The sequence below is a fragment of the Notechis scutatus genome, chromosome 4 (assembly GCF_049901735.1).
Source record: "Notechis scutatus isolate UNSWTSFEM ecotype Mainland chromosome 4, rNotScu1.2, whole genome shotgun sequence".
Classification (NCBI taxonomy): Eukaryota; Metazoa; Chordata; class Lepidosauria; order Squamata; family Elapidae; genus Notechis; species Notechis scutatus.
Window position 1 is genome coordinate 100,442,730 of NC_142012.1, and position 23,198 is coordinate 100,465,927.

The window sequence follows — 23,198 nt, forward strand, 5'->3', positions numbered from 1 at the left end:
CAGGGAAAGCAGCTTTCAGACAATGGCTACGGCCAAAGGAAAGATGGCGTTGTTCCTTGATGGAGGGGAAAGACAAGGCGAAGGGCGCCTTGTTTGCTTCCTCTTGGAGGGTCTTGTCTTTGTGTGTCTACCTCCTAGGGGACATAGGAGGCCGTTTCCCCGAGAGGGACAGGCTTGTCAGGGCGAAAGGTAGTTTTGTGCTTGAGTTACACCATACATTGTACTCCGGCCATCCCCGGAGCTTGGCTCGCCCGCTCTTCCTCACGCAAACCAACACCAGCGGGGGGAGGGGAAAGGGAGGAGGGACTCGGTGGGGAAGGCAATGAGCGCCAACTGCCTTCTTGACTTTCGTAGAAACTCTCCGCGCAGAGGCCGCGCGACACCGTTCCCCACCCTCCCAGGCCGCTTTCTGGACGCGGGGAAATAGCCGAAGACCCCTCCACCGCCGCCGCGCCACGAGGCATAAAGAGAGAAAGGCGAAAGGACGATAGGCCGCGGCCCCGCACACTTGTCCGGGCCTCGGTTCCTTCCGTCCCATGCGCGGCGCAGATCCTTCCGCCGCTCTCACCCCACCCCTTCCCTCCATTGCTGAGCTCGGCAATTCCCGCAGTGCCCGGATGGAAAGTGTAATGGCCGCCAATAGTGACTCGTCGGAGTATGGAGACGGGCGAGGTAATCGAGGCGCCCAGCGAGCGGAGCGGTTAGCGGGCGCGGGGAAGGCGCGTGTCCCGGGGCGCCCCCACGGGGAGGGGGCCCACCCAACCCCCCCACCTCCCGCCGCCGCCGCCGCCGGTTGGAGCGAGAGAGGGGCTCTTCGCAAGACCCCCCCGGTACCCGCCCTCTCGCTGTGGGCTGAGGCATCAAACAGTCCCCAATGCTCCGCCATCCTCTCCCGCGGCCGCCGTTGGGAAAGTTGGTGGCGCGCCCCCGTTTCTGACCCCGGGAAGCGGGGACGGCTCGGGAAGGGCTTTGGCGGCGCGTGGTGGGAGTTTTAGGAAGTCGGCGGGGCGCTGTGACAGCCACGGCCGCGCGGAAGACCGGGCATCAACAACGGCCGATGAACTTTTGTGCGCGCGTGGGCGGCCACCCTTCACTTGGAGGGCGAACCCCCAGAATCAGGCTGTCTTCCAGAGAGAGTGAGAGGGAAAGATATGTGGGCATCCCAAGCCATGCCTAGACTCACCTGCCTCTTGATATGTGGCAGGGAAACGCTTTGAAAAGCCGTCCTTTTCTTCACATGGGTATCATCCGGACATCTTTGTAGCAACTTGGGAGTAGGGTTTTTCTGCATCCCTTGGCGTCCCTGTGCTCACCCTGAAAGGTCTTCACCTGCTACATTGTTGACCCCTCCACTTTTAAAGCGTCTTGAGTGGGAGCTAAACACACTTGCAAGACGCTCACATTCAAAAGGAACCTCCCCAGCAGGTGAAGTGGTTGACTATGCACAATATGGCACTTTAGGGTGCAGGGACACATATTTTTTCAAATTTAAAATGTCTCTTTTTCCAAGTCTAGAAGGACCAAGGGAACTAACTTGGCCACTGTTCTTGCAATTAGCCATTCAGAAATAGAAAAGCTACTCACTGGCAAGTAAAAGTAAACTTTTCTATTAATTACATACGCCCATCATTTCTCTCCTCCATCTTTCAGGCTAGTGAAAGGAACAAAATATAGGGGCAGCCTTATTGATGTCTAATTAGAAATGTATCCCTTGGTGTAGGATTGTATTTTATTACAGAATAATGTCTTCTTATCCTTACTCACCTAAGGAACAAAGAAAGAGGTGGAGAGATAAATGAGCGAAGACAAATAGCAGGCATTTGCTTTTGTCCAGTAATCAGACCAGTGAGAGGAAGGAGCAAGGAGATGGAGGAGAGGGGGAATGTGCAGGTGACAAAACCACAGGAAAATTGAAAAGAGGAGACTTAAAAAAAATCCCTCAAAACTTTGCCACCTGGTGAGTTGTGCATTATGATGGAGATTATTGTTGACCCTCTATCAAAAGAAGTACTGCTGTTCTTTCTGATGGGAAGGAAAATTTAAAAAATCAGTGGTGCTGGTATGAAGCTGGTGGATGAATTTTCCTGGATTCCCAAGTTTAACAGCATTGAGGATTTATAGGGATGAAAGAAGCAAATAAAAGCTATTGGATGAGCACTGAGGAATTTTCACTAGAAGTTTTAATTTATCTAGGAAATTAAATTTGAATTACATTATCCAAGCCTTCCTGAATTGCCCTTTTTGTCTTTACCATGTAAACCTACAATGGAAGAGTCAGTCTACCAGACTTTTGTTTCAGTGATTTATGTGCTCCTGTAAAACCACTGGGATTGCAAAGTAGTATAAATGTAATAAATAAATAAATAAATAAATAAATAAATAAATAAATAAATAAATATGTGTTTCTCAGTAGGATCTTCAATTTATATTGGAACTTTTCAGCATTGCCCTTAATTGTTTGTTAAAAAGAACAAGTCAAAAATCTTGAAAAGCCTGTAATATTGTCTTATTTTGTTTGGATTAGTTTTTTACCCAAACACCATAATAATTTGTTGCTCAGAAATAGGTAATGGCTACTAGCATCATTCCAAAAGCAAGCAGGATGATGTTAATGACTACATCATTACAGGGCAGAATGATGTACAGTAGTGCATCTTGAAAGACATCATTGAATAAATAGACCAATGAAGTTATGCTTATGAATGATTTAATGCTTTTATAGCAAAAGAGACTGATGATTATTTCTGATGCCATTGGGCCATTTTATTAAATAACTGAGGTTCTGGGTGTTCTTCTTGATAATTGTAAATTTCGTAGATTATTTCTATTACACAGTAACTGTCATTTCAAGCTAGCGTTATAGGTTAACCTAATACATAGGCTTTTGTTTAAAATAATAAACATCCAAAATGGCATTATAAGTAAACTCATTATAGGGAAGATGTAGATGGCACAAATAATATTTTGCTATGTTTCAAAATTGTATGTTTCTCTTTGCTGAATTTTGAACAGTTTCAAAATAAGGGGTATTTCACACTGATAATTCATTGTTGCCATTGTTGATGTGGACACTTCTTTTTCATCAATTATATTACATATAACATTGAAGTTTTGGAATTTTCTTGCAAAATTTAATATTTTCTTTCTATTAATTAACATTTAGATTCTACTTTGTATAAGGATGTCAAGATCTTTCTAATTTTGAAAATTGTTTTAAAGGATACTTTAAAAGTTTTGATTCTTGCAGGGTGATCCAGTCTGTGCAGTTAATTCTTTGGCCCAGAGAATATTTTTTGTTGTTCATTCTGACACATCTTGTTATGCGCACTCTGTAACCTAAATGCACCATTTAGAACATTCTGATTTTAAATAAAATGTTAATTTTACTAAAAGTTTAGACTTTTTAAGCAAGCAATATTTTTGTTAATCATATGCAGACTAAAAGACTAAATAACTATTTTATTCAGCACTAAAAGGACTAGTTAGCGTAACTATTTTCAGCAGTCTTGCATCTGTTTTTTTAACTATAGAGAATGACAACTTTTATAGTAAAATGACATCAGAATTTGTTCTAATTTATTAAGGAAAGACGTATCTGAAATATTAAACACTCAAATGTTAACTTTTGATACTTTTGTATTTTAAAAATAATATTTTCTTTATTTTAGGATGTGTTGTACATTGAATGCAACGTCTTTTGAATCTTGATTTCCAAATTCACCTCTTGAGCAAGCTATTGGAAATGGCATCATAATTTTATTTAAAGAGTAAGTTTTATAACTTGGTTACACTTTAAAAGGCTAAAATGGGATTTGAGAAATTTGGGTTAAAAAGTTAGGTGTCCAAACTTTTGGCTTGACTGGATCACATTGAGTGAAGAGGAATTGTCTTGGGCCACATGTAAAACATATAGTTAATGTATAAAAATCACATCGTAATGTTACAAATTTTAAATCTTGTGGGGCTGTATTACTAACTCTCCAGGGCCACATGAGGTTTGTGGGCCATAGATTGAACACACCTGGCTTAAAAGTGTTATGTTTTAAATTTTTTATATATGAATTCTGGCTTATAAATAATTTGTGTGCCTGCTCATAGTAGGTGACAATACTTGGCAATAAAGCTGTAGCATATTCTACATTTTTAGTTCATAAATATTTTTATTAATTTATTAGACCTATTGTCATTATTAATTGTTATTTACATGACATTTAATAGTTCTTGCCACAAATTGTTTACAGACTAAAACTAAAGAAGACCTAAGGTTCTAAGGGTACACGAGGCTCTTAGATACTCCAATAGTTGCTACTAAATTGTGATTTTGAATATGATAGAGGAATTTATTAAAATAACTAGAGATAATATTTGTACACTTCTGTTCTAAGGTTTCTACAATACAAGTTTTGAGAAAGGGGTTCTTGAATGTGCGGCATTCTGGGAGATTATAGAACCCCAAAACTTGTGCTATCAAATATAGTAAGAGGTGGTAGAGTAAGGTTCATCCTAAAATGACAGTTGTACCATCTGCAAACTTCAGTACTTTAACAGAAAGATTCTTAGAGATGCAGTCATTGGTACAAAGAGAGGAGAAATGGAGATAGCACAAAGCCCTGAGAGGTGTCTGTGCTAATTGTCTTATTATTAACCATTAAATAATAGTTTTAAGAAGCAAAATACCTCTATTTGGTAAAGGTGGTAAAGTCAGTGAATGAAAGTCAGAGGAAGGAAGCCAGAACAGTAAGGGGAACAAAAGAGGGATTACTTTTCTGTGTCTTAGAACAAGGGAAGTGCTCCTTTCAGAATATTTAACAAACCATATAGTGTATTTGTTACATTACATCATGAAATAAAGTGACATTATTTGGTTAATCAGTTATTTGATTGTTTTAGTTTTTTTAAAATTAAAATTAAAGGAAAAAGGTCATGGACATTAGATGAAAAAGATATTGACAGACCTGAACTAGATTGGAAAGGATAGTAGTGGCTGGACAATTACTTTTTGATGTAACTGTATCAAAAGAAGGTATACAATGAGAATAGCTGATAAGAATGAAGAACAATTATCTAAAAAAGAATAAATGAATGACTCAGCGAGTGTAGGATGATGACCAGTAGATAAAAATTATTTTTGGTGTTCTGAAACATAGCCATAAAGGATGAAGCCAGAGAATTCAGAGCATATTAATAAGTCTAGTTTTTTTTTTAAAAAAAGAAACAAGTTTTATAGCAATATCCTTTTAGCACCTATATTGTAATGTTTCCTGCCAGTACTTATATGCTGTCTAAAATAGGACTCTGGGCATCTGCTTTTCTTTTGAAGTTTTATAAATTAACTTGATATTTTTATTTCAGATATGCCAAGTTAAGAAAATTGTGGAACTCTGATAATAATTCAACTCAGAGTCTTTTAAAAGACGAAGATTGCAATAAATAGTACATTACAAAAAATGCCATCTGAGCAAGAACATTTTTTTTGCATTCAGAAGACCAACTTGTTACAAGATGATGAGTCAGATAGACTGTGTGTTTCTACATCGAATATTACTATTGAAAAGACTACATTTGATCCTACAATTTCAGATATTGTTGCCTATGGCCTAAAAAAGGTGAAAATAGAATTGCCCAGGATAAACATACCAAATGAAATAATTTTTAAACATGAAATTGACAAATATATGAAATTATTTCAATGTAAAGAAAAAGCATCTTTCATTCAAATGGATGTGAATGGGAACAGCGTAAATTATTCTGAGATTTATATTCCACATAACAAATCAGGATTACAGTATGACGAAGGCTTGAAAACAGCAAAAATACTGCATTTCAGTTGTACAAAATGCCAAAACAACATCAGATATAGCCCAAATGATCTACAGAAACATTTTCAGTTGTTACACCAGGGAGAATTGCCATCGTACCCCTGTGAAATGTGTAATTTTTCAGCTAATGACTTCCAGTCATTCAACCAACATCGCCGAACGCATCGTAGCACCTTAGTAAAATGTGAAATCTGTAATGATGATCACCGATATACTCTATTGGACTTAACAAAACATTTCTTATCTCAACATTGTGTAAATGGTAATTTTCACTGTGAAAGATGTAGATTTTCAACCCAAGATGTAGGCACTTTTGTTCAACATATACATAGGCATAATGAAATGCAGTACAAGTGTGAGAAATGCCATCATGTAAGTTTTTCAGAAGAAGAGTTTCAGAAGCATGTTGTTTCACACACTGGCATGTTTCCTTTCAGTTGTCAGTATTGTAACTACATGGCGTCACGGAAAAACTACCTTTTAAAACATATTATTACCTTACACAAAGACCATCTCTATGCAAAAGATAAAATGAATACAGATGATAATGAAAAAAGGGTGAAAAATTCAAAAGGACTAAAACTTATCTTGAAAAGGTACAAAACTGGTGCATCAAGGAAAGCATTGTGGAAGCGTAAAAATATTACCACCGATGGCTGTAGAACTGAAGAAGAGGATGAACAAGTTTTCAAAGCCTTGAAAGAGAGTCTGCCTAAATCCGAAGAAGTAGGTCAATCCGTAAAAGAACTACATGACATTCTTTTAAATGAAAAGCTTGTTTATAGTGGAGCAAAATCCTCTCCAACAATTCAGTACAGCAGAGCAGAAGGTGGACTAGGTTCCACAAGGGGATTGATGAAAAAAGTAGTTCATGGTCCTACAGTGCTGATGGTTAAAAATAATAAAATATCTGTTCCTGCAAACTATAGTGCTAAATTTTTGGGATTCAAAACGGTGGATGGAAAACAACATATAGTAATAAAATTGCTACCTACAGAAAAACAGAATTTGCCAGGAGGAAATAAGTTTGATGGGATTAAAGATGGTACAACTGAATGCCAAGAAGAGACAGCTGTCAACTGTAATTTACCTTTAGTTGCTAGATCTCATGAAATTAATAATCAAATGCCTAGGAATAATTCTGTTCACTTGTTAACATCTCCATTGTCTAACCAGTTTTCGGGAAAAATAAAGCAAGAAGGTAAGACTATGTTATGCTGCAGTGCATCACAGAATATTGCACCACCTATTGTGGTAGGAAAGCGTGCAACCCGTTTGCCGGTGAAATCTGAAACATCTTCATTTCCTTGTGATTTGGTGGTCAAGAATAGAAGTCCAGTTTCATGGAAAAATTGTTTACCTCAAGACCATTCCCAGCTTTTATCCTGTTCTGGTACACGCATGCTTCGTTATGATCCCATGAAAAAACCTTTTCCTCCAGAATTCAAAGTAGTGAATGGTGAAGTAAACAACAATAATAAACACAATAATCTCTATTGTTCATCGGCAGATTTTTCCAGTCATGCACCCTTGCCTTTCCATAATTATTCTAAAATAGGCTTTTTGGAAACATCAAAAGAACTTACTGCCAACAAAATTTATCCTCTGCAAAGCCAGCCTACGAGTGAATCTATGCCTTGTTTTTCACAATCAGTAACAGAATTAAATTTAGACAAAAAATCACTGCTGCCTCTTTATGGCTTTGTAAATGGTAATAATACTCAAGTATTCTCAGCCAGCCCACCTACTCACAGTATTGACAAACAGTGTTGGTTAGAAAATAATGATGGACAATTGTATTTGAATACTAAGGTAAATCAAGTGTTGGAACATGTAGCTAAAAAATCCAAGCAAGAAAATGATTCTAATGATGTAAATTCATCACTTATGCCCAAAATAACATCAGTTTTCTCCCTTCAAAGTAAACAGGCATCCACCTATTTGTCACCTGAAATAAACCAGTCATTACAAGATGTATTAAAAAGACCAACCATCGCTCAGTCAAATAACTATGCTAAAACTAATTATGACGGATCTTTTTCAAACAAATATACAAATTGTAGGACATTTTCACATAATGATTCATCACCTTGTTGCAATTTAACTGTTTCCTCTGATAAATTTAAGAGAGAACTGAATATGAACAACACTGAAACAAATGAAAGTATATACCTGAATGGAGGACAAATCCCTTTGCCTCTTAAAACAGAAGCAATAAATTCAGCATCAGGGAAAACCAGTGTTGGTACACTGTTTAAGACTCAGACAGATGCAATCATAACACAACAGTTGGCGAAAGACAAGGTGCGCTATAATACCTATGGCCCTAGTAAAATTTATCCATTTTTTCCTGAACAGAAAAAAACAGTACTACAGTCAACTCCACCAAGATTTTTTGTACCTCTGCAGCTTGCTCACAAGCAAGGATTACAAGTTATTTCAGGAAGGCCTTCTCCAAAAGTGAGTTCATCAGATGCTCAGGCAACCAGAACTGCATCGTTGCTTTTAAATAAAGGACCTGGAATGATTTTGACATTTGGAAGGGGGACCCTTGGAACAGCTGTAAATGCCACTGAAAATAATTCTCAGGGTTTAGAGAAAATTGTATCTAAGAAGACAGTCTCCTCAGACAAGGACCTACAAACAAATTATTCTAGAAGCCTAAGAAATTCTAGTATTAATACTTGTAGTGATGCTTCATCCATTGCCATTCCACAAAATGATCAGCAGAACATTACAAATCCAGAGAGCAGACTTTCTTCCGTGAAAATACTTGCTGGATTTCAAGGCAGTAAGGCTGCTTGTGCAAAGTCTGCAAAACAGTCAGAGGTTGGACAGGAACAACCAGTGTATGCACTTTTGCCCAATGGCAGACAAGCAGTTTTTCTTAAGTGTATGTCATCGAACAAATCTCTTGTACAAAACTGTAATATTTTTCAAGGTCCTACATATAGTCAAAGTTCTGAACCAAAGAAACATGGAGCAATGCAACAAAAGCTTTTTTTGAAAATTAAGACTTTTCCTGCTGCGGACAAATGCCAACCAGTTAGCAACATTTTCTCATCTTTGCAGTTGAACAATATGAAGTGTTGCAATACTCCTGCACTAAATCAAAAAAATACAGCTCACCCTTCTAGCAATGCCTTATCCTTATCAGGTAATATGATGCCAGCAAATGCTTATTCAGCAAATGAGAAATCAAAAGATTCTTGCTCCTCTGTAGAACTTGTACATTCATCTAGAGATGGAAAGACGTGGTCACAAAAGCCCCCACCTCAAAAAGAAACAACTAACAAAGGAAGCAGTTTTGAAAATCAAAAAGCCACAGAGAATATGTCAAGACAAATGTCAAAGGTTAGGCGTCATTCAAAGCAAAATGATGCTAAAGTTTTTAATGCTACAGTTTCGCAGAAGAATAAGAATTTGAAACGGAAAGCTAACGATGACTTTCAGGGACCTCCTCGAAAGAAAACATTGCATCGAAAGTGCAAAGAAAAAAATCAAGTAGATGTGAATGAATCCTTGTTTCAAACCCCTTATAGACCAAGAGCATCAAAAGATACTATAAGGATTTTAAATTTATTTCCTTTTCATTCTAAGCAACTTGTCAAATGCCCCCGGAGAAATCAGCCTGTTGTTGTGCTAAACCACCCTGATGCCGATGTCCCTGAAGTTGTAAATGTTATGAAAACTATTGCAAAGTTTAAAGGACATGTTCTAAAGGTCTCTTTATCAAAGAGAACAATAGATGCTCTTCTGGAGCCAGCATATTATAGCAACAGTTTGTACTTAATTACTAATGAACTGACTCAAAGAAAACACAAAATGCTAAAACCTGTAAGTCCTGTAAAAGAAAGATTTGTTTTAAAATTAACACTGAAGAAGACTAGCAAAAATAATTATCAGATTGTGAAAACTACCTCTGATAATACGCTGAAAACTAAATTTAGCTGCTGGTTTTGTGGGAGGATATTTGACAATCAGGACAATTGGGTAGGGCATGGACAACGCCATCTAATGGAAGCCACTCGAAACTGGAATTCATTAGAATAACTTATTGAAGAATATAAAATCATGTTCCTTTTACTGCCAATTATTTTGGCTGATACCATCCCAGGAACACATTGTTTTTAAAATCAAGTTTCATGTTAGCACCTAAAATGAATCTCTATAAATTTTAATAGTTGATATTGCAGTTTAATTTGTGTTTGTTATTACTATCATGGCATATATTTGTAATTGGAGAATGAATTTCAGGGCTTTTCTGTCTTGTATATATTTAAACATGAAAGCATGTACATATTTTTGTACTTTGGTTATTTGCTACAAAATCTTGCACAGGAATTGTATTTTCCAGCTCTGTGCATGCACTACTAAAAGGGTTTTCAGCTATCCACAGCTATTGCCGTATTTTTCCTTGATCTTTTAAATATTTTTTTTCCAGGGATTGATCACTGTTGTTAGCAAGTGCCTAAAAGATGTGAAGCAGTTTACTTTGTGTCAACTGTATAACCATGGGTCTGTATAGGACCAGGTCTCCTAACAGTTTCTTTTAAAACAAAGCCATATGTGAATGCTTTAAGCTATATTGCTATGCACATGACACTTGTACTATTTCTGTGCAGTTTGTCTACTTTCTTAGTGAAGTATTTTTTCATACAAATCAATAAACTTATTACTGTGTTTATGCCTAATTAAGATAACTGTTGAAAACAATGTATTCCCTGTTTGTATAACAGTACTACTGAATTCCAAGTGAACATTTGTCATCCCTACAACATTGGTATTAAATTTTATTAAGAATTGGATTTCATAATTTTGCAACCAAATGCATGTAAAAGACAGTCTTATCATTGTGATCATGGTCATGCTAGAAAGCAGAATGTAATTTTCTTTGTTACATTTTGGAAAGGGTTCCTTTTAATGGAACACCATCAGTTGGGATTTGAAACATTGATGTTTCATAAACATACGTTAAGAATATTTGAATTTAATTGAAAAATATCTTGCTTGGACCATCGTTTCTTATTTAGACAAAATATTTGTCTCAGGTTGATTGAAGATTTTGTCTGTCAGTTTTCCCCCTCTTTATACTGAAAGTACACATAGATGATTTCTACTGACCCTTTACTTATACACAATCTATTGGCTTTCTGAAAGCCTACAGTTGGGGGTGGAGTGGGATGCCATTGCATAATTCTGGTCTGTTAAGGTACTTTTATCTGGAAACAGATCATCTTTCTTCTCACTAAGGAATAACAGGAAAATATCTTTGCTGTAGTGCAGATCTGCCAAATGAAAAGTTTTCAACTTTGTATTAGATACACACAGCTTTCAAGTGAGAAGAATACACTGAACAATAACATAGATGGTGCCTTCTTTCTCACATAAAATGATGGATAAGGGAATAGATATTTCTTAAAATTTTCCACAAACTTGAGATTTAATTCAGGTCCAAACAGGTGCTGTGTGCTGTTAACCTGTATGTTGATAGAAATAATATATTAACCCCCCTTAAGAAAGTGAATAATTTGACTGATATTAAACTAATGTGCTTTGAAATGAATTACGATTCAGGATTACCTTTTAAAATTTCCCCTGCACATATTTCTTGTTAATAAGTTTGTTATATAGATATATTACTCTATAATTGTATTGAATAATTTAAACCTTGAATAAAGCACAGGTGTTTATTAATGTCAAGGAATTAACTTGCTGGTAAAAAGTCTTGGTTGTTTTGTTACTTGAGCTGACTTTCTCAGTACTAAGCAACTTAAATATTATTTTACATAGGAGCAATTGTATCAAGATAATTAATTAACACCTGCATATCTAGACATTTCACTTATATTCTCTATTTGTAAAAAGAAAACATTAGTCACAGAGGGCTCAACCATGTATTTAGATCGAGTTTCAACTTGTTTGCAAAATTAAATTTTCTAAGTCTGCCAGGCATGTAAACATGCACATATGTACGCTTCTAACATGGCTTAAGCATTTATATGGGGCCTAGGCCTTTGCTACAGTGCTACTGCATGTCATATTGCTTGAATATGTAAGATCAGAGTAATTTTGTCCCTTATTTTCTTGTAATACTGATATTTTTAATCCTATTATATGGCACAAAATTAAAATTTATTTTTGCTAAATATTTTGGGTAAAATAAGATTCTTCCAAGTGTTGATGCAATTAAGTAGCATTCCTTTTTAACATTACATTCTGTTACACTGGAATAATCTCTAAAAATGTGTACTGAAACTAGGAAACAAACCCATTTCTTTACTAATTCTTTAAACAAGGTGACAGAAATGAGTGCCGGATAAATATGTGTTGTTAATTTAAGCATATTTGGACGTTCGCTGCAAACCTGTATCAAAAATCAGACATCTGAGCTAAGTGTGTGATATTGTTGAAATGATGATGATAACAATATCCATTCAGTCATGTCCAACTCTTGGCAATTCTATGCGCCAGGTCTCTCCACCTCTTCTGATTTTGCACTCCTTTGAGTTGTTCTGTCCTCTGGCCGGTGTCAGCTTTCATAGTGTCCAGCCACTATGTTCTATGGCTGCCTGGTTTCCTTTTACTGCTAAATTTACCGCTAAATTATTGAAGCATATCAAACTAATTGGAGAAACACCCGTCTTTGCCATCTTATAAAAAGAAATCTGGGTTTATTTACCATTTTGCTGTGTTCCAGTTAAATCAGAATCCAAATGCAACATTTTTTTAATGTATTGTTTGGAAAGAAAAACATATAAAACATAATGAAAACTTAGTGAAACTAGATGTAGATTTCCCATGAGTATATTGCTTATTTGGGAACAAAAATGTAAAACTCTATGTTTACACTTAGTATGCCAGTATTATTACTGTTATTAAATAAGTATTTAAAAACAAAACAAAATGCAAGTAGTCCTCAAGTTACGATAATTTAACTAGTTTGAAATTATGATGGCCTTGGAAAAAGTTACTTATGACCGTCCTTGAAGTTACAAACTTTGCACCACCTCCCATGGTCATGTGATTTTAATTTGGACACTTGGCAACTGATTTGCGTTAGTTACATCATCTTGTGATCACATGATTGTGATTGCAACCTTCTGCGGTGACTTCCTGGACAAGTTAAGTAAATTGGGGTAACCAGATTTTCTTAATTACTGATTTACTTAAAGATTAGGGTCATAAGATCAGATCTAGTCATGTAATGACTGAAATTACTGGTCCCAATTGCAGTCATAAATTGAAGACTATTATTTGACTGAGAACCATTTAGTCTTTTTTTATCAATTTTACAAAATCAAATGGTAGAATTTGGAATGCAGCAAGTACCCTTACAAAATTAATGGGAAGTCAAGCTGATATGTACACCTAAGTTTTTAAACTTAACTGTCCAGTTTAAATTTTCCAGGAGTCATAAAATACAGGTTCCCATTTCTTGTATTTAAAAGCTTCAAAAATAACACCTTGTTGAATGCAGATCACAACTGCATGATGAGTCTAGTGGAAACACACACATCCCCTCCCAAAGAAACACTGAATACTTGTTTGGTACATTCATGTGGCCAGAGTATCATACTGTAACTGCATCTTGATAAATTATACATAATTATTTTTATATATGTACACTTAAATCAAAATTTGATAATAGCTTCAACAAATACAGGTAAAATACGTACCAGTCCATTACACTAAACAAACATCCTGATTATTTTAAATGGCTGTCAGAGCAATAAAAATCCTGCTTTTAGCTGGTTACATAATAGTTCTTTGGAATACAGACACCCTAGCTTTGAAAAATACAGAGTTTTGCAGGACAAGTAAACGCTAGCAGGTAGTTTTAAATAAATCTTGTCTGCCACTGAGATTTTTTTTTTGCCTTTAGAGTTTGTAATATCTTATATATATATAAAAAAGGGCTTTGGACACTTTGACTGGAGCAGCACTTCATAAACGAATCCACTAGCTTTGTAATAGCATGGTGCTTGCTGGACAACGTGGAGAAAATACTTCTAACCATAGTTGTGCATATTTGTTCAGATGCTCAAATCCTTGGAAAATGAGGGCTAGAAGATACTCCATGATGCTCCTTGGTGCAGTTACAAAACTCTAGCAATATATTTTAGCCTGGTGGAGTCTTTTGTATTGTTTTGACTGTCAATGAGAACGAGAGAAGTCCGCTGATGATTCTCTATTATTTCTGCCACACTGTCAAAGTGCTGGATTGGGAAAACAAAAATAGTTTATTCAACACAAATCCTGCTGAATGGGTCAACAATCATAATTTAAATTTAAAGGCTCTTTTCCACTACGATAGCTCTAAAACAAAACAATTCTGTTTGAGAAGTCAGCATTTACACGTTCCAATTTCTATAATTTCTAGCACTTTTGTATGTGAATTGTTTCCAATGAAAAGTAGGAGTAGAGTAAGCTAAACTGCAAGTAGTACTCTCAAGGCTGGCTTCATTTTTTTTTTTAGAAAAAATCCTAGTACTAAATACGGCTTTATTTTGTCATTACCATTAGAATAGAACAGAACAGAACACAGCTGGAAGAGATCTTGGAGGTCTTCTAGTCCAGCCCTCTGCTGAAGCAGGAATCCACGTACCATTTCATACCATTCAAATGGAATGGTTAAATAGTTTAATGTAGCGGTTGCCAATCAGTGGGTTGTGAGAAAATTTTGGTGGGCCGCAGAGAAATATCACCCTCAGAGCACCCTCCCCCCCAAAGCAATTAATCCAGGCTGCACAGAAACACAAGGCTGCGCCACCCACATAGCCCGCAGGAACCCTCCCCACCCATTCACCCCTTACCCTGCAAACTTGCCTGCTAAATTGCTATTTTTCCTTTTTCCGAGCATCATCTGTTTTGCTGTGCCGGGAGATTTAGATTAGCTAGGAAGCAGGAAATTGTTGGATTTCTTGCTTTCTAGCTAATCTTTAGATCTTTCGCTCTGCTTTTAAGCATAGCCAAACCTCCCTTAGGACTGAAGGTTCTATTATTCAGTGCAGACTCATGGCAAGCAAATTTTATGTGACAGACATAAAATCACTGAATGATTCTGTGAGCAACTCGATCTGCCTGCCTGCTTGCTTTGCCTGATTTTGGGTAAAAGTTGTTCTTTTTCATATAAAAAAATTCAATATTTACATACATGGTGTATTGTGAGTTAATTTTGTGAGTTTGCTTGCAAGCAAATTTTATGTGACAGACTGAGCTAGCCGATGGCAGATCTCTGAATGAATCTGTGATTCTGTGAGGAACTCAATCCTGCTTTGCCTGATTTTGGGTAAAAGTTGCTCTTTTTTAATAAAAAATTCAATATTTATATAAATATTTATAATATTTACATACAAGCCATGCCCAGCCAGTCACATGCCCATCAAGCCACGCCCACAAATTAAGCCACACCCACAGAACCGGTTAACTGTCCCTGGGATTTAAAATTATGAGTTTGGTGGTCCCTGAGGTCCAAAAGGTTGGTGACCCCTGGTTTAATGTCAGCATCATAAAGTAACTTAAGTATATCTCTTTAACATAATTGAGACCAAATTCTAAATGAGACATGTAGGGTTTTCTCCCCTCTTGTGGAATAGTGGAACATGTAGGTGCTAAGGCAATATAAACCATGTAGCACTGTTTCAGGTAACCCTGGCAGAAGATAATAGGGAAAGTAAACTCCATGTTCAACTGTTCTGTAGGATTTTCTTTTTCTGTACATAAGTACTAATCAACAAGCTCAAATATGCATACGACTTAATTCTCTCATATGATTTTTATATTCTCTTGTCTTCTACTCATAGTCTTGTGTAAGACTAGAGTTACTGCACTCAGTAGAACCAAATTTAGCAATTACTGAAATTGCATTGATTTCCGGGGCCGGTGGGGGGGGGCTTTTAAGTGCAAGAAAATACAGATTAATCCAAAGTAAATATTTCATTGCAAAAGCAGGCTAAGAGTTTCTTAACAGTAATTGTAATTTTTGAATTAACTCTTAATGCTCAACATTAATATGAACAATTACTATTTAAAAACGGCTTTACAGAACAGTGGGTGAATTTATGTAAATGTATATTGTTTTAAAGGCAAGATCTGTACCATTTTTAATCCCTTTGGATGAAAGCACTCTTCCAAAATTTTGTCCCAGGGGTGTTAAAACTTTAGTGCATTCTGGAGTTGTGAAAGCTATGGTTCCCAATACATTTTGGAAATTACTACAGATTAGCAAAGGCTACAGTAAGAGCTTGATAAGAAAACAGTTGTCCAAAATAGAAAAAGGCAACTATATTTTGTTACAAGGTCCCACTGTTTAAAAGCATGCAGCCATAATTTGAAGTTTTAGGTAGTTTTTTTAAAAAATTAAGTCATGATTTGTTTCCCTACCAGAAACTTCCCCCTTTGGAGTTGAATAATATCCCTTCATATAGGTAGTCTGGTGCTGATTAAATTCTGTTCTCTTTCAGAATATCTACCACTAAAAGATCCTAATAAGAAATCTTTAATTAAAAAAACTGAAGACAGGTTCATAGTTAAAGAGGATGGTAAACTCTATGCACATTTTAATTAGACACGCTGGCTAAAATCTCTACCTGTCAAGAAGCTATGTTCATGTCAACATACAGATCAACATATTTCTAAGCAGTGAAAACCAAATTTCCATGCAAGTATTTAAAAATCCAAAATAAATCACCTACCTCCTCACCAGTCTTTTCTCTACCCAGAGCATATTGCCTTTCTGATTCAATAAATCGGATTGGGATGTTATATACCCTTTTGTTATAAAATACAACCAGTGTATATGGTTGCTTAGAATCTTGTCCAGAACTCTTCCTTACTAAGAAAGACCCATCCTGGAGAAAAAGAGTGAAAAATATGAATTTCAAGGAATAATGAGAAGAAATAGAGTTAGTTCAATTTTCTTAATCCTTTTTTTTCTTTCTGATATCTTAATCGATAATAAGAAAATCCCCCCAGCATTGGGCTGGAGTCTTTGGCTTTTACAACCCCATGGACTACTGCCTGTGTCCACAAAAGAACCATATATATTTTTAGATGTACATACAGAATTCTCTGGTTATATGAACTATATTCCTTTTGCTTTTTCTACTGTTACAAAGCTTACTTCTACCTGGGAGATGAAACAATTCTTTACATTAAAGCTTTAAATCAAGAAACGGTTTTCAGAGTAAGGCAGATGTTCCAAAACTGCTTTGTTTCATTTTTTAATGGAGCTCTTAGGTATAAAGAAATATCTAATATTAAGTAGGTAAGTAGTCCAAATTTAAAATATTCTACAGTGTCCCTGTTCTAGCATCCTGGATGCTAGGATAATTTATGTAGACCCCAGCTTTATAATTACTAAAACAGTCCAGTTTACAATGAACATCTGCCCGTTCCTTAAAGGATATGTAGTCCCAAATATTTTATTGAGCAGCCCACCAATTTAATTGCACTCCCATTTTCTATTTAACTTAGTAGGTCACCTCCGTTAGTCTATCATTTTTCCCCTCTGTATATTTAGCTGAATCTTATGCAAATATGCTTTTCTGGTCCCCTCACATTTATACTAGTAATATTTCAGTGAATTTTTGCCATAATTAATACTCCTTGTCACTATTAACAAGTGCATAAAGGTCTAGCATTATTCAAATTATATCGTATGAGGAAAATGGAAGGCGTATCTTTCTGCCTGTTTGATAATGCTTCTTGTCTCAGATTCTCTCCTATGCTTCTGCAGAATTGTTAGAAGCTGTGAGTTTCAAGGAAATACTTTTTACCTTGTTTGATTTGTGTAATGCATCTTCAGCTATTTTCCGATCACTAGAAGCCATGTACCATGCTTGACCAAGAACACCAGCATCCTGTTAAAAAAAAAAAAGGAAAAAGAGAGGCATTCCTATCTATGTATCCCTAAAACCAAAGATTTCCTATGCTCTTTTTAAAATATTTTTTTACATAAATTGTATATTAATCAGGAAGTGTTTCACGGATGTAAATAATTTATGAATGATGTGTAGAAATGTAAATATTAAATTAGCCAGATTTAATCACAAAATCCATAATGTAAATATGTGATTTTTATAAACATTCTTTTGATAGAAAAATATTGAAATGAGCATTTATTTACTTATGAAGAACTTGTGAATTACCTAAAGGATAGCTCATTAAATTTTGATCAAAATTTGGTGACATCTAGTCCCCTCTCCCATACTTTTAAAAAACCTTATACCACAGTTATACCTGTTCTGCTTGAAAGCTATTATTTCGAGTGCCTATAGGGTGGCTTGCAGGTTCTGGAGATCCTAAAAAAGAGAATATTTGTTTTCTATTGAATATGTTTGCTTAGGATAAGTTATTTCCTTCAAGATTAGTGACAAGGACTGAATAAGGAAAATTTTAACTACCAGCAAGGTTTCTACCCTGATCAAAATGAACTAAGTTGACACCAAAATTAAATCAAATTTTAGAATACTTACTTGACAAGATTGGTGGCTTCTGAGGTAATGGCCTAGGAGTTGGTGTTGGAGATTAAAGAAATAAAGAATGGCATTAGATATCATACTGCATTTACCCAGAATTCAGTGATGTAAGAAAAAAAAATACAAAAACTATTTAACATTAATATGATTTGATTGCTTATTGTACCCTATGATTATTATTAAGTGTTGTACCCGGGTGATTCTTGACTTTTGACGAATGTATCTTTTCTTTTATGTATACTGAGAGCATTTGCACCAAGACAAATTCCTTATGTGTCCAATCACACTTGGCCAATAAAAGAATTCTAATTCTAATTCATTTATTGTAAGAGTCTCGTGATTTGTAAAATCTCCTTTCCTGCTCACTGTTAGCAAGCTATATTTAGGGTCCACATCTTATTGTTTTTTTTAAATTTAATTTAGGAATGTGCTTTCAGTAGCAAAGTGATTGGAAAGATGCTTTAGATCTAGTGTAGGCATGCTTGTTATATTTCAGTAATTCCTTAAAGAAATTAGTTTTTTTGTTGTTGACTTGCATGGTATTTATGTTATCCTAGGAAATACGTATTTGTATCCCAAGGAGGTGCAGTGGTTCACTGGTTAAAGACACTAAGATTGTCAGCTGGAAAACATCCCAGGTTCAAGACCCAAATGCCGCATGATGGGGATGAGTTCCCATTATTTGCCCCAGCTCCTGTCCCACCTAGCAGTTCGAAAGCAAGCAAATGTGAATAGTTAGATAAGCACCACTTCAGTGGGAAGGAAACGGCTTTCTGTGAGCCTTGATCTATAGTCATGCTGGTCACATGACCACATAAATGTTTCTGGATAACGCTGGTTCCCTTGGCTAAGCAACAGAGATGAGCACTGCCTCCTAGAGGCAGATATGAAGAGGCAGTAACATAGATCCTTTCCCAGTTTTTATTCCTCATTTTAGCATGTTATATTAACCCAACCTATGTTGGCTTGTAATGCATGCTTAAACAATCTTTTGGCTTGGTTGATGACCCCAAAGGTGAATTATCCAAAGGGATTTGAAGATGGGCAGAAGGTAATCTTCCCCAAACAGCCAGTTGCTCCGCTCTTTAACAACAGTTGATAATAAAGACTAACAGAACCTTTGGTTGTGATGTTATGATCGTTCCATCTTCCTGGCAATTTGTAACTGGTTTTATGACGATTTCATAGAAGAAACAAATTGTGATACTCTACACGAGGCATAAAAACCTAAATAACCAAGTCCCATTTTTGATTGCAATCATACATTTCCTATATAGTTGAACTCGCTCATTAATGTTGTCTAAAAGCAATATGGAAGGCTTGTTAGTGCCACATACTACTGCATCACGTCTTTATCAACTTTTATATTCTTTTGAGCCTTCCCACTTAGTTAGAACTGCCAGATCAGGATCTGTAATAATAAAGCTGCTTTAAAAAAAAAAAGACATGTTTACTTTTGAATGCTGGAAGGGATGGGTGGAAGAGGCATGTCGTGATTGGAACCCCGGCGGCGTTCAGCAGGTATAGGTTTATCTGTATTTGAAAAAGGATAGAGAAGTCTGATTAGTTAGGTTCACAAATGAGTCCAGCTTTGGTGGAACTACTCCAACTTGTACTAGAGCAATGATTCTAGGCTCAGATGTTCATTTTGCCCTTGCTGGTCTACAAGGTTGTTTGCTGATCCATTCTATCCTCTATTGACTAAATATCTTGCTATATAAATAATACATGTACATTGATCATAGGATTCCCCTAAAATATTATGAAGATTATGAGCCACAGGACTAGAAGATTATGAGCCACAGTGGTGCAGTGGTTAGAGTGCAGTATTGCAGGCTACTTCTGCTGCCTGCCTGCAATTTGGCAGTTCAATCTCACCAGGCTCAAGGTTGACTCAGCCTTCCATCCTTCCGAGGTGGGTAAAATGAGGACCCAAATTGTTGAGGGAAGTATGCTAACTTTGTAACTGCTTAGAGAAGGATTAAAGCACGGTGAAGTGGTATTTAAGTCTAAGTGCTATTGTTATTATCTTAAGTAAGCTGTGGACACCTCTGGATTATAATACTATACATTCTTTTTCCTATAATTGCTAAAAGAGCAAGGGCAAGTTACTCAAAAAAACCCCAACCTGTTTCTGTTCAAAGTGTAGATAAGGACCTGATCATACATTATAGTTAGTCATTATACTATCTAAGTAAACTGAATAAATCATAATTGGCTGGATTGTGTGTGAATCAATAATATCACTTGGCTTGGGAAATAAAGACTGATAAACCAATTTTAGTAGACTTATCTGAACTGTTCCTTACATTACAATCTGTTCATTAATTGTCAGAACACATGTACATGTGTTATCTTTAGAAAACAATCATGCATATACAAAGATTGCAATCTTATTTCAACAGACTTTTAGTGTTTGCAAGCACCGCAGTTCACCAAAAAGTGGACCGCGATACACTAAGAGGTTGGACTCTAAATCCCACAATCCGTTTTCTCTGGGGCTAACAGAAGTTTGTCAAAGACATAAACCTACTCTTAAATTAATTGTTTATTGATTAATCTAGCCACCTTTTTACAATCTAGAATGTAATTGTTTAATTCATTCCCAATGAATTAAACAATTCCGGCAATACAACAGTTCATTTAATGATTGTTCAAAGTTACAACATCCCTGGAAAAAATGACTTATGACTGTTTTACATTTTTATAATCTTTACAGCATCCCCATGGTCATGTGATCAAAATTCACACACTTGGCAACGGACTCATATTTATGACGGTTGCAATGTCCTGGAGTCATGGGATCACTTTTTGCAACCTTCCGACAAGCAAAGTAAATGAGGAATCTAGTTTCACTTAACAACCGTGTTACTAACTTAACAACTGCAGTGATTCATGTGACAAGTGCTATAAGAAAGATCATAAAATGGGGCAAAACTCACTTAACAAAACAACATAAATTTTGGGCTGAATTATACAAGTCGAGGAACAGATGAAAATTATAGCTACTGGCCTAGGGGGGGAAAGCTTTCTTTGTTCTTAAATTGAGAACATGAGGATAGTCCTGTGGATCAGACTCAGGTCTGTCTAACCAGCATTCAATCTCCTATAATGGCTCATCAGGTGCACCTAATGATGCCATTAATACAGTCCTCTGCCCACACTATTGGAATTAATATTTATCTGTAGAAAGACAGTGAGTCTACTTGTCTTGTTATTTTAGCCAATGCAGTATTTGCAACCTCTGTCCACAGTCTTAATAATACATGTCTTTCAACTCACTGCTTGTCCCTATTATTTATTGGAAAATCAAGTTACTGGTAAGGTAATTCATGTGTTCTACCACTGCTATGATATTATTCTCCACAGGAAAAGTGGCAATCATCAATAACATTAAAAGTTTTGAAAAGGAAAAAAAAAGCAATTTACCTTCAGCAATATTTAAGTGGTCTCTATCAGGTAAGCTTGGTTTCTACAATACAGAATTAAAGCAAATAAATGCAAATAAATTTGATTTATACACTTTTTTTTCAGACTTCTGATCAACAGAAAGAATGTCTGATGCAACATACCACAACATTAAGCATTTCCAATAATAGAATTCATTGTAGTGTAATAGATATTTATTGTTTGACTACTAATAGAGACAGAAGAACCAAATACATACATTGCATAAATTTCTGTTGCATTCAGTCATGTTGCTGAGTACTTGCTCTTCTGCAGAAGCAGTTAATTTTACAGGTAATCTCATCTGCATTTATTAATGGGATACCAAAGATGAAGATATAGGAGGCAATCATATTGAAAAATTAGAATAACCTCTCTCAATCTGATGGCTCCAGTAGATCATCAATGTCCATAAATTCCTAGTCAGTATCCAGTTGAGCAACTCAAATGCAACCCATCCAGAGAACATCTCGCTGAGCAAAATTGGTTTAAAATACTATTTAATTTTGTGGATTGAAGAATGTACAAGTCATTGGAATTGTTTATTTGGTTTGAAATGTTGACTCGTTTTCACTTGAGACATTCTGATTTGTATTTCAAAACACTTAAGATTCAGTTTCAAGCTGTCATTCTAAATCAATTTGATATAAACCACACAAATAGGGGTAGGGTTTCATTCATTTGGTCAGGGCTGTTATCTTGATTGTTTGGATCATCCCCTTGATTTCCCTGACAAAAAGCAATTGAAGTGTCAAATCAATTTCTAAATTTGATTTTTTTTCTTGAATAAATTCAACCAGTATATTTTATGTAGCCATCTTTGAATCACATCTGGAAATTAAAACTCTGTGTAGCTCTAGTAGGCTAATGCATTTAGAATTATTGTTTTTGCTTTGCACTCTTGACAATAAAGTTTAGTGAATTTTATATTCATTGTAGCAAATTGTAGCTTGGACACTAGGCAATTGTCTTATTAGCCATTCCATTTTCATTATGTTAGCAGTGGAATCCACCCTAAATCATAATGTGTGTCTTTCAAAACAGAAAATAAACAGAAAACATGTTTGATGATTGTCAAATCAAGATTATAATTGATTCTTCAATATGAACAGAAACTATATTGAAAAAGACTTTGGCCCTGGTCACAGGAAAAAATGTCAAAATCCATATTAAGGAACAGGTCAACACAGAGATAGGTAAAGGTAAAGCTTTCCCTTGCACATACGTGCTAGTCGTTTCCAGCTCTAGGGGGCAGTGCTCATCTCCATTCAAAGCCAAAGAGCCAGCACTGTCTGAAGACGTCTCTATGGTCATGTGGCCAGCATGACTAAACAGTGAAGGCACATGGAACGCTGTTATCTTCTCACCAAAGTGGTCCCTGTTTTTCTACTTGCATTTTTATATGCTTTCGAACTGCTAGGTTGGCAGAAACTGGGACAAGTAATGGGAG

The 23,198-nt window shown here is 36.1% G+C and overlaps 2 protein-coding genes across 9 annotated transcripts in view; one reads left to right on the plus strand and one right to left on the minus strand.

Annotated features, from left to right (window-relative positions):
* Window positions 1-322: 322 nt before the first annotated feature.
* ZNF518A (zinc finger protein 518A) lies at window positions 323-10,506 on the plus strand. Of its 2 annotated transcripts, none has more exons than XM_026670719.2 (3): window positions 323-672; window positions 3,669-3,767; window positions 5,353-10,506. In XM_026670719.2, exon 3 carries the CDS (start codon window positions 5,448-5,450, stop codon window positions 9,870-9,872), a length of 4,425 nt encoding a protein of 1,474 aa, XP_026526504.2. In that variant the 5' UTR covers window positions 323-672; window positions 3,669-3,767; window positions 5,353-5,447; the 3' UTR covers window positions 9,873-10,506. The 2 variants fall into 2 exon arrangements, with proteins under 2 accessions (XP_026526504.2, XP_087820370.1); XM_087964244.1 differs by lacking the exon at window positions 323-672 and adding an exon at window positions 1,679-1,957.
* A 396-nt stretch (window positions 10,507-10,902) lies between these two features.
* BLNK (B cell linker) overlaps window positions 10,903-23,198 on the minus strand; it is a 124,034-nt gene continuing 111,738 nt past the window's right edge. For all 7 annotated transcript variants that reach the window (XM_087964248.1, XM_087964246.1, XM_087964245.1 and 4 more), the window contains 7 exons: window positions 21,731-21,773; window positions 19,756-19,834; window positions 18,299-18,330; window positions 18,063-18,124; window positions 17,600-17,683; window positions 16,517-16,672; window positions 10,903-14,038 (listed from right to left, as the gene is read on the minus strand). In XM_087964248.1, coding sequence (XP_087820374.1) covers window positions 13,919-14,038; window positions 16,517-16,672; window positions 17,600-17,683; window positions 18,063-18,124; window positions 18,299-18,330; window positions 19,756-19,834; window positions 21,731-21,773 — 576 coding nt within the window. In that variant the 3' untranslated portion in view covers window positions 10,903-13,918. The remainder of the gene's footprint in view (window positions 14,039-16,516; window positions 16,673-17,599; window positions 17,684-18,062; window positions 18,125-18,298; window positions 18,331-19,755; window positions 19,835-21,730; window positions 21,774-23,198) is intronic.

What these genes read in the sequence shown, in the direction of transcription:
- ZNF518A (XM_026670719.2), top strand. Translation starts at nt 5,448, where the DNA reads ATGCCATCTGAGCAAGAACATTTTTTTTGCATTCAGAAGACCAACTTG.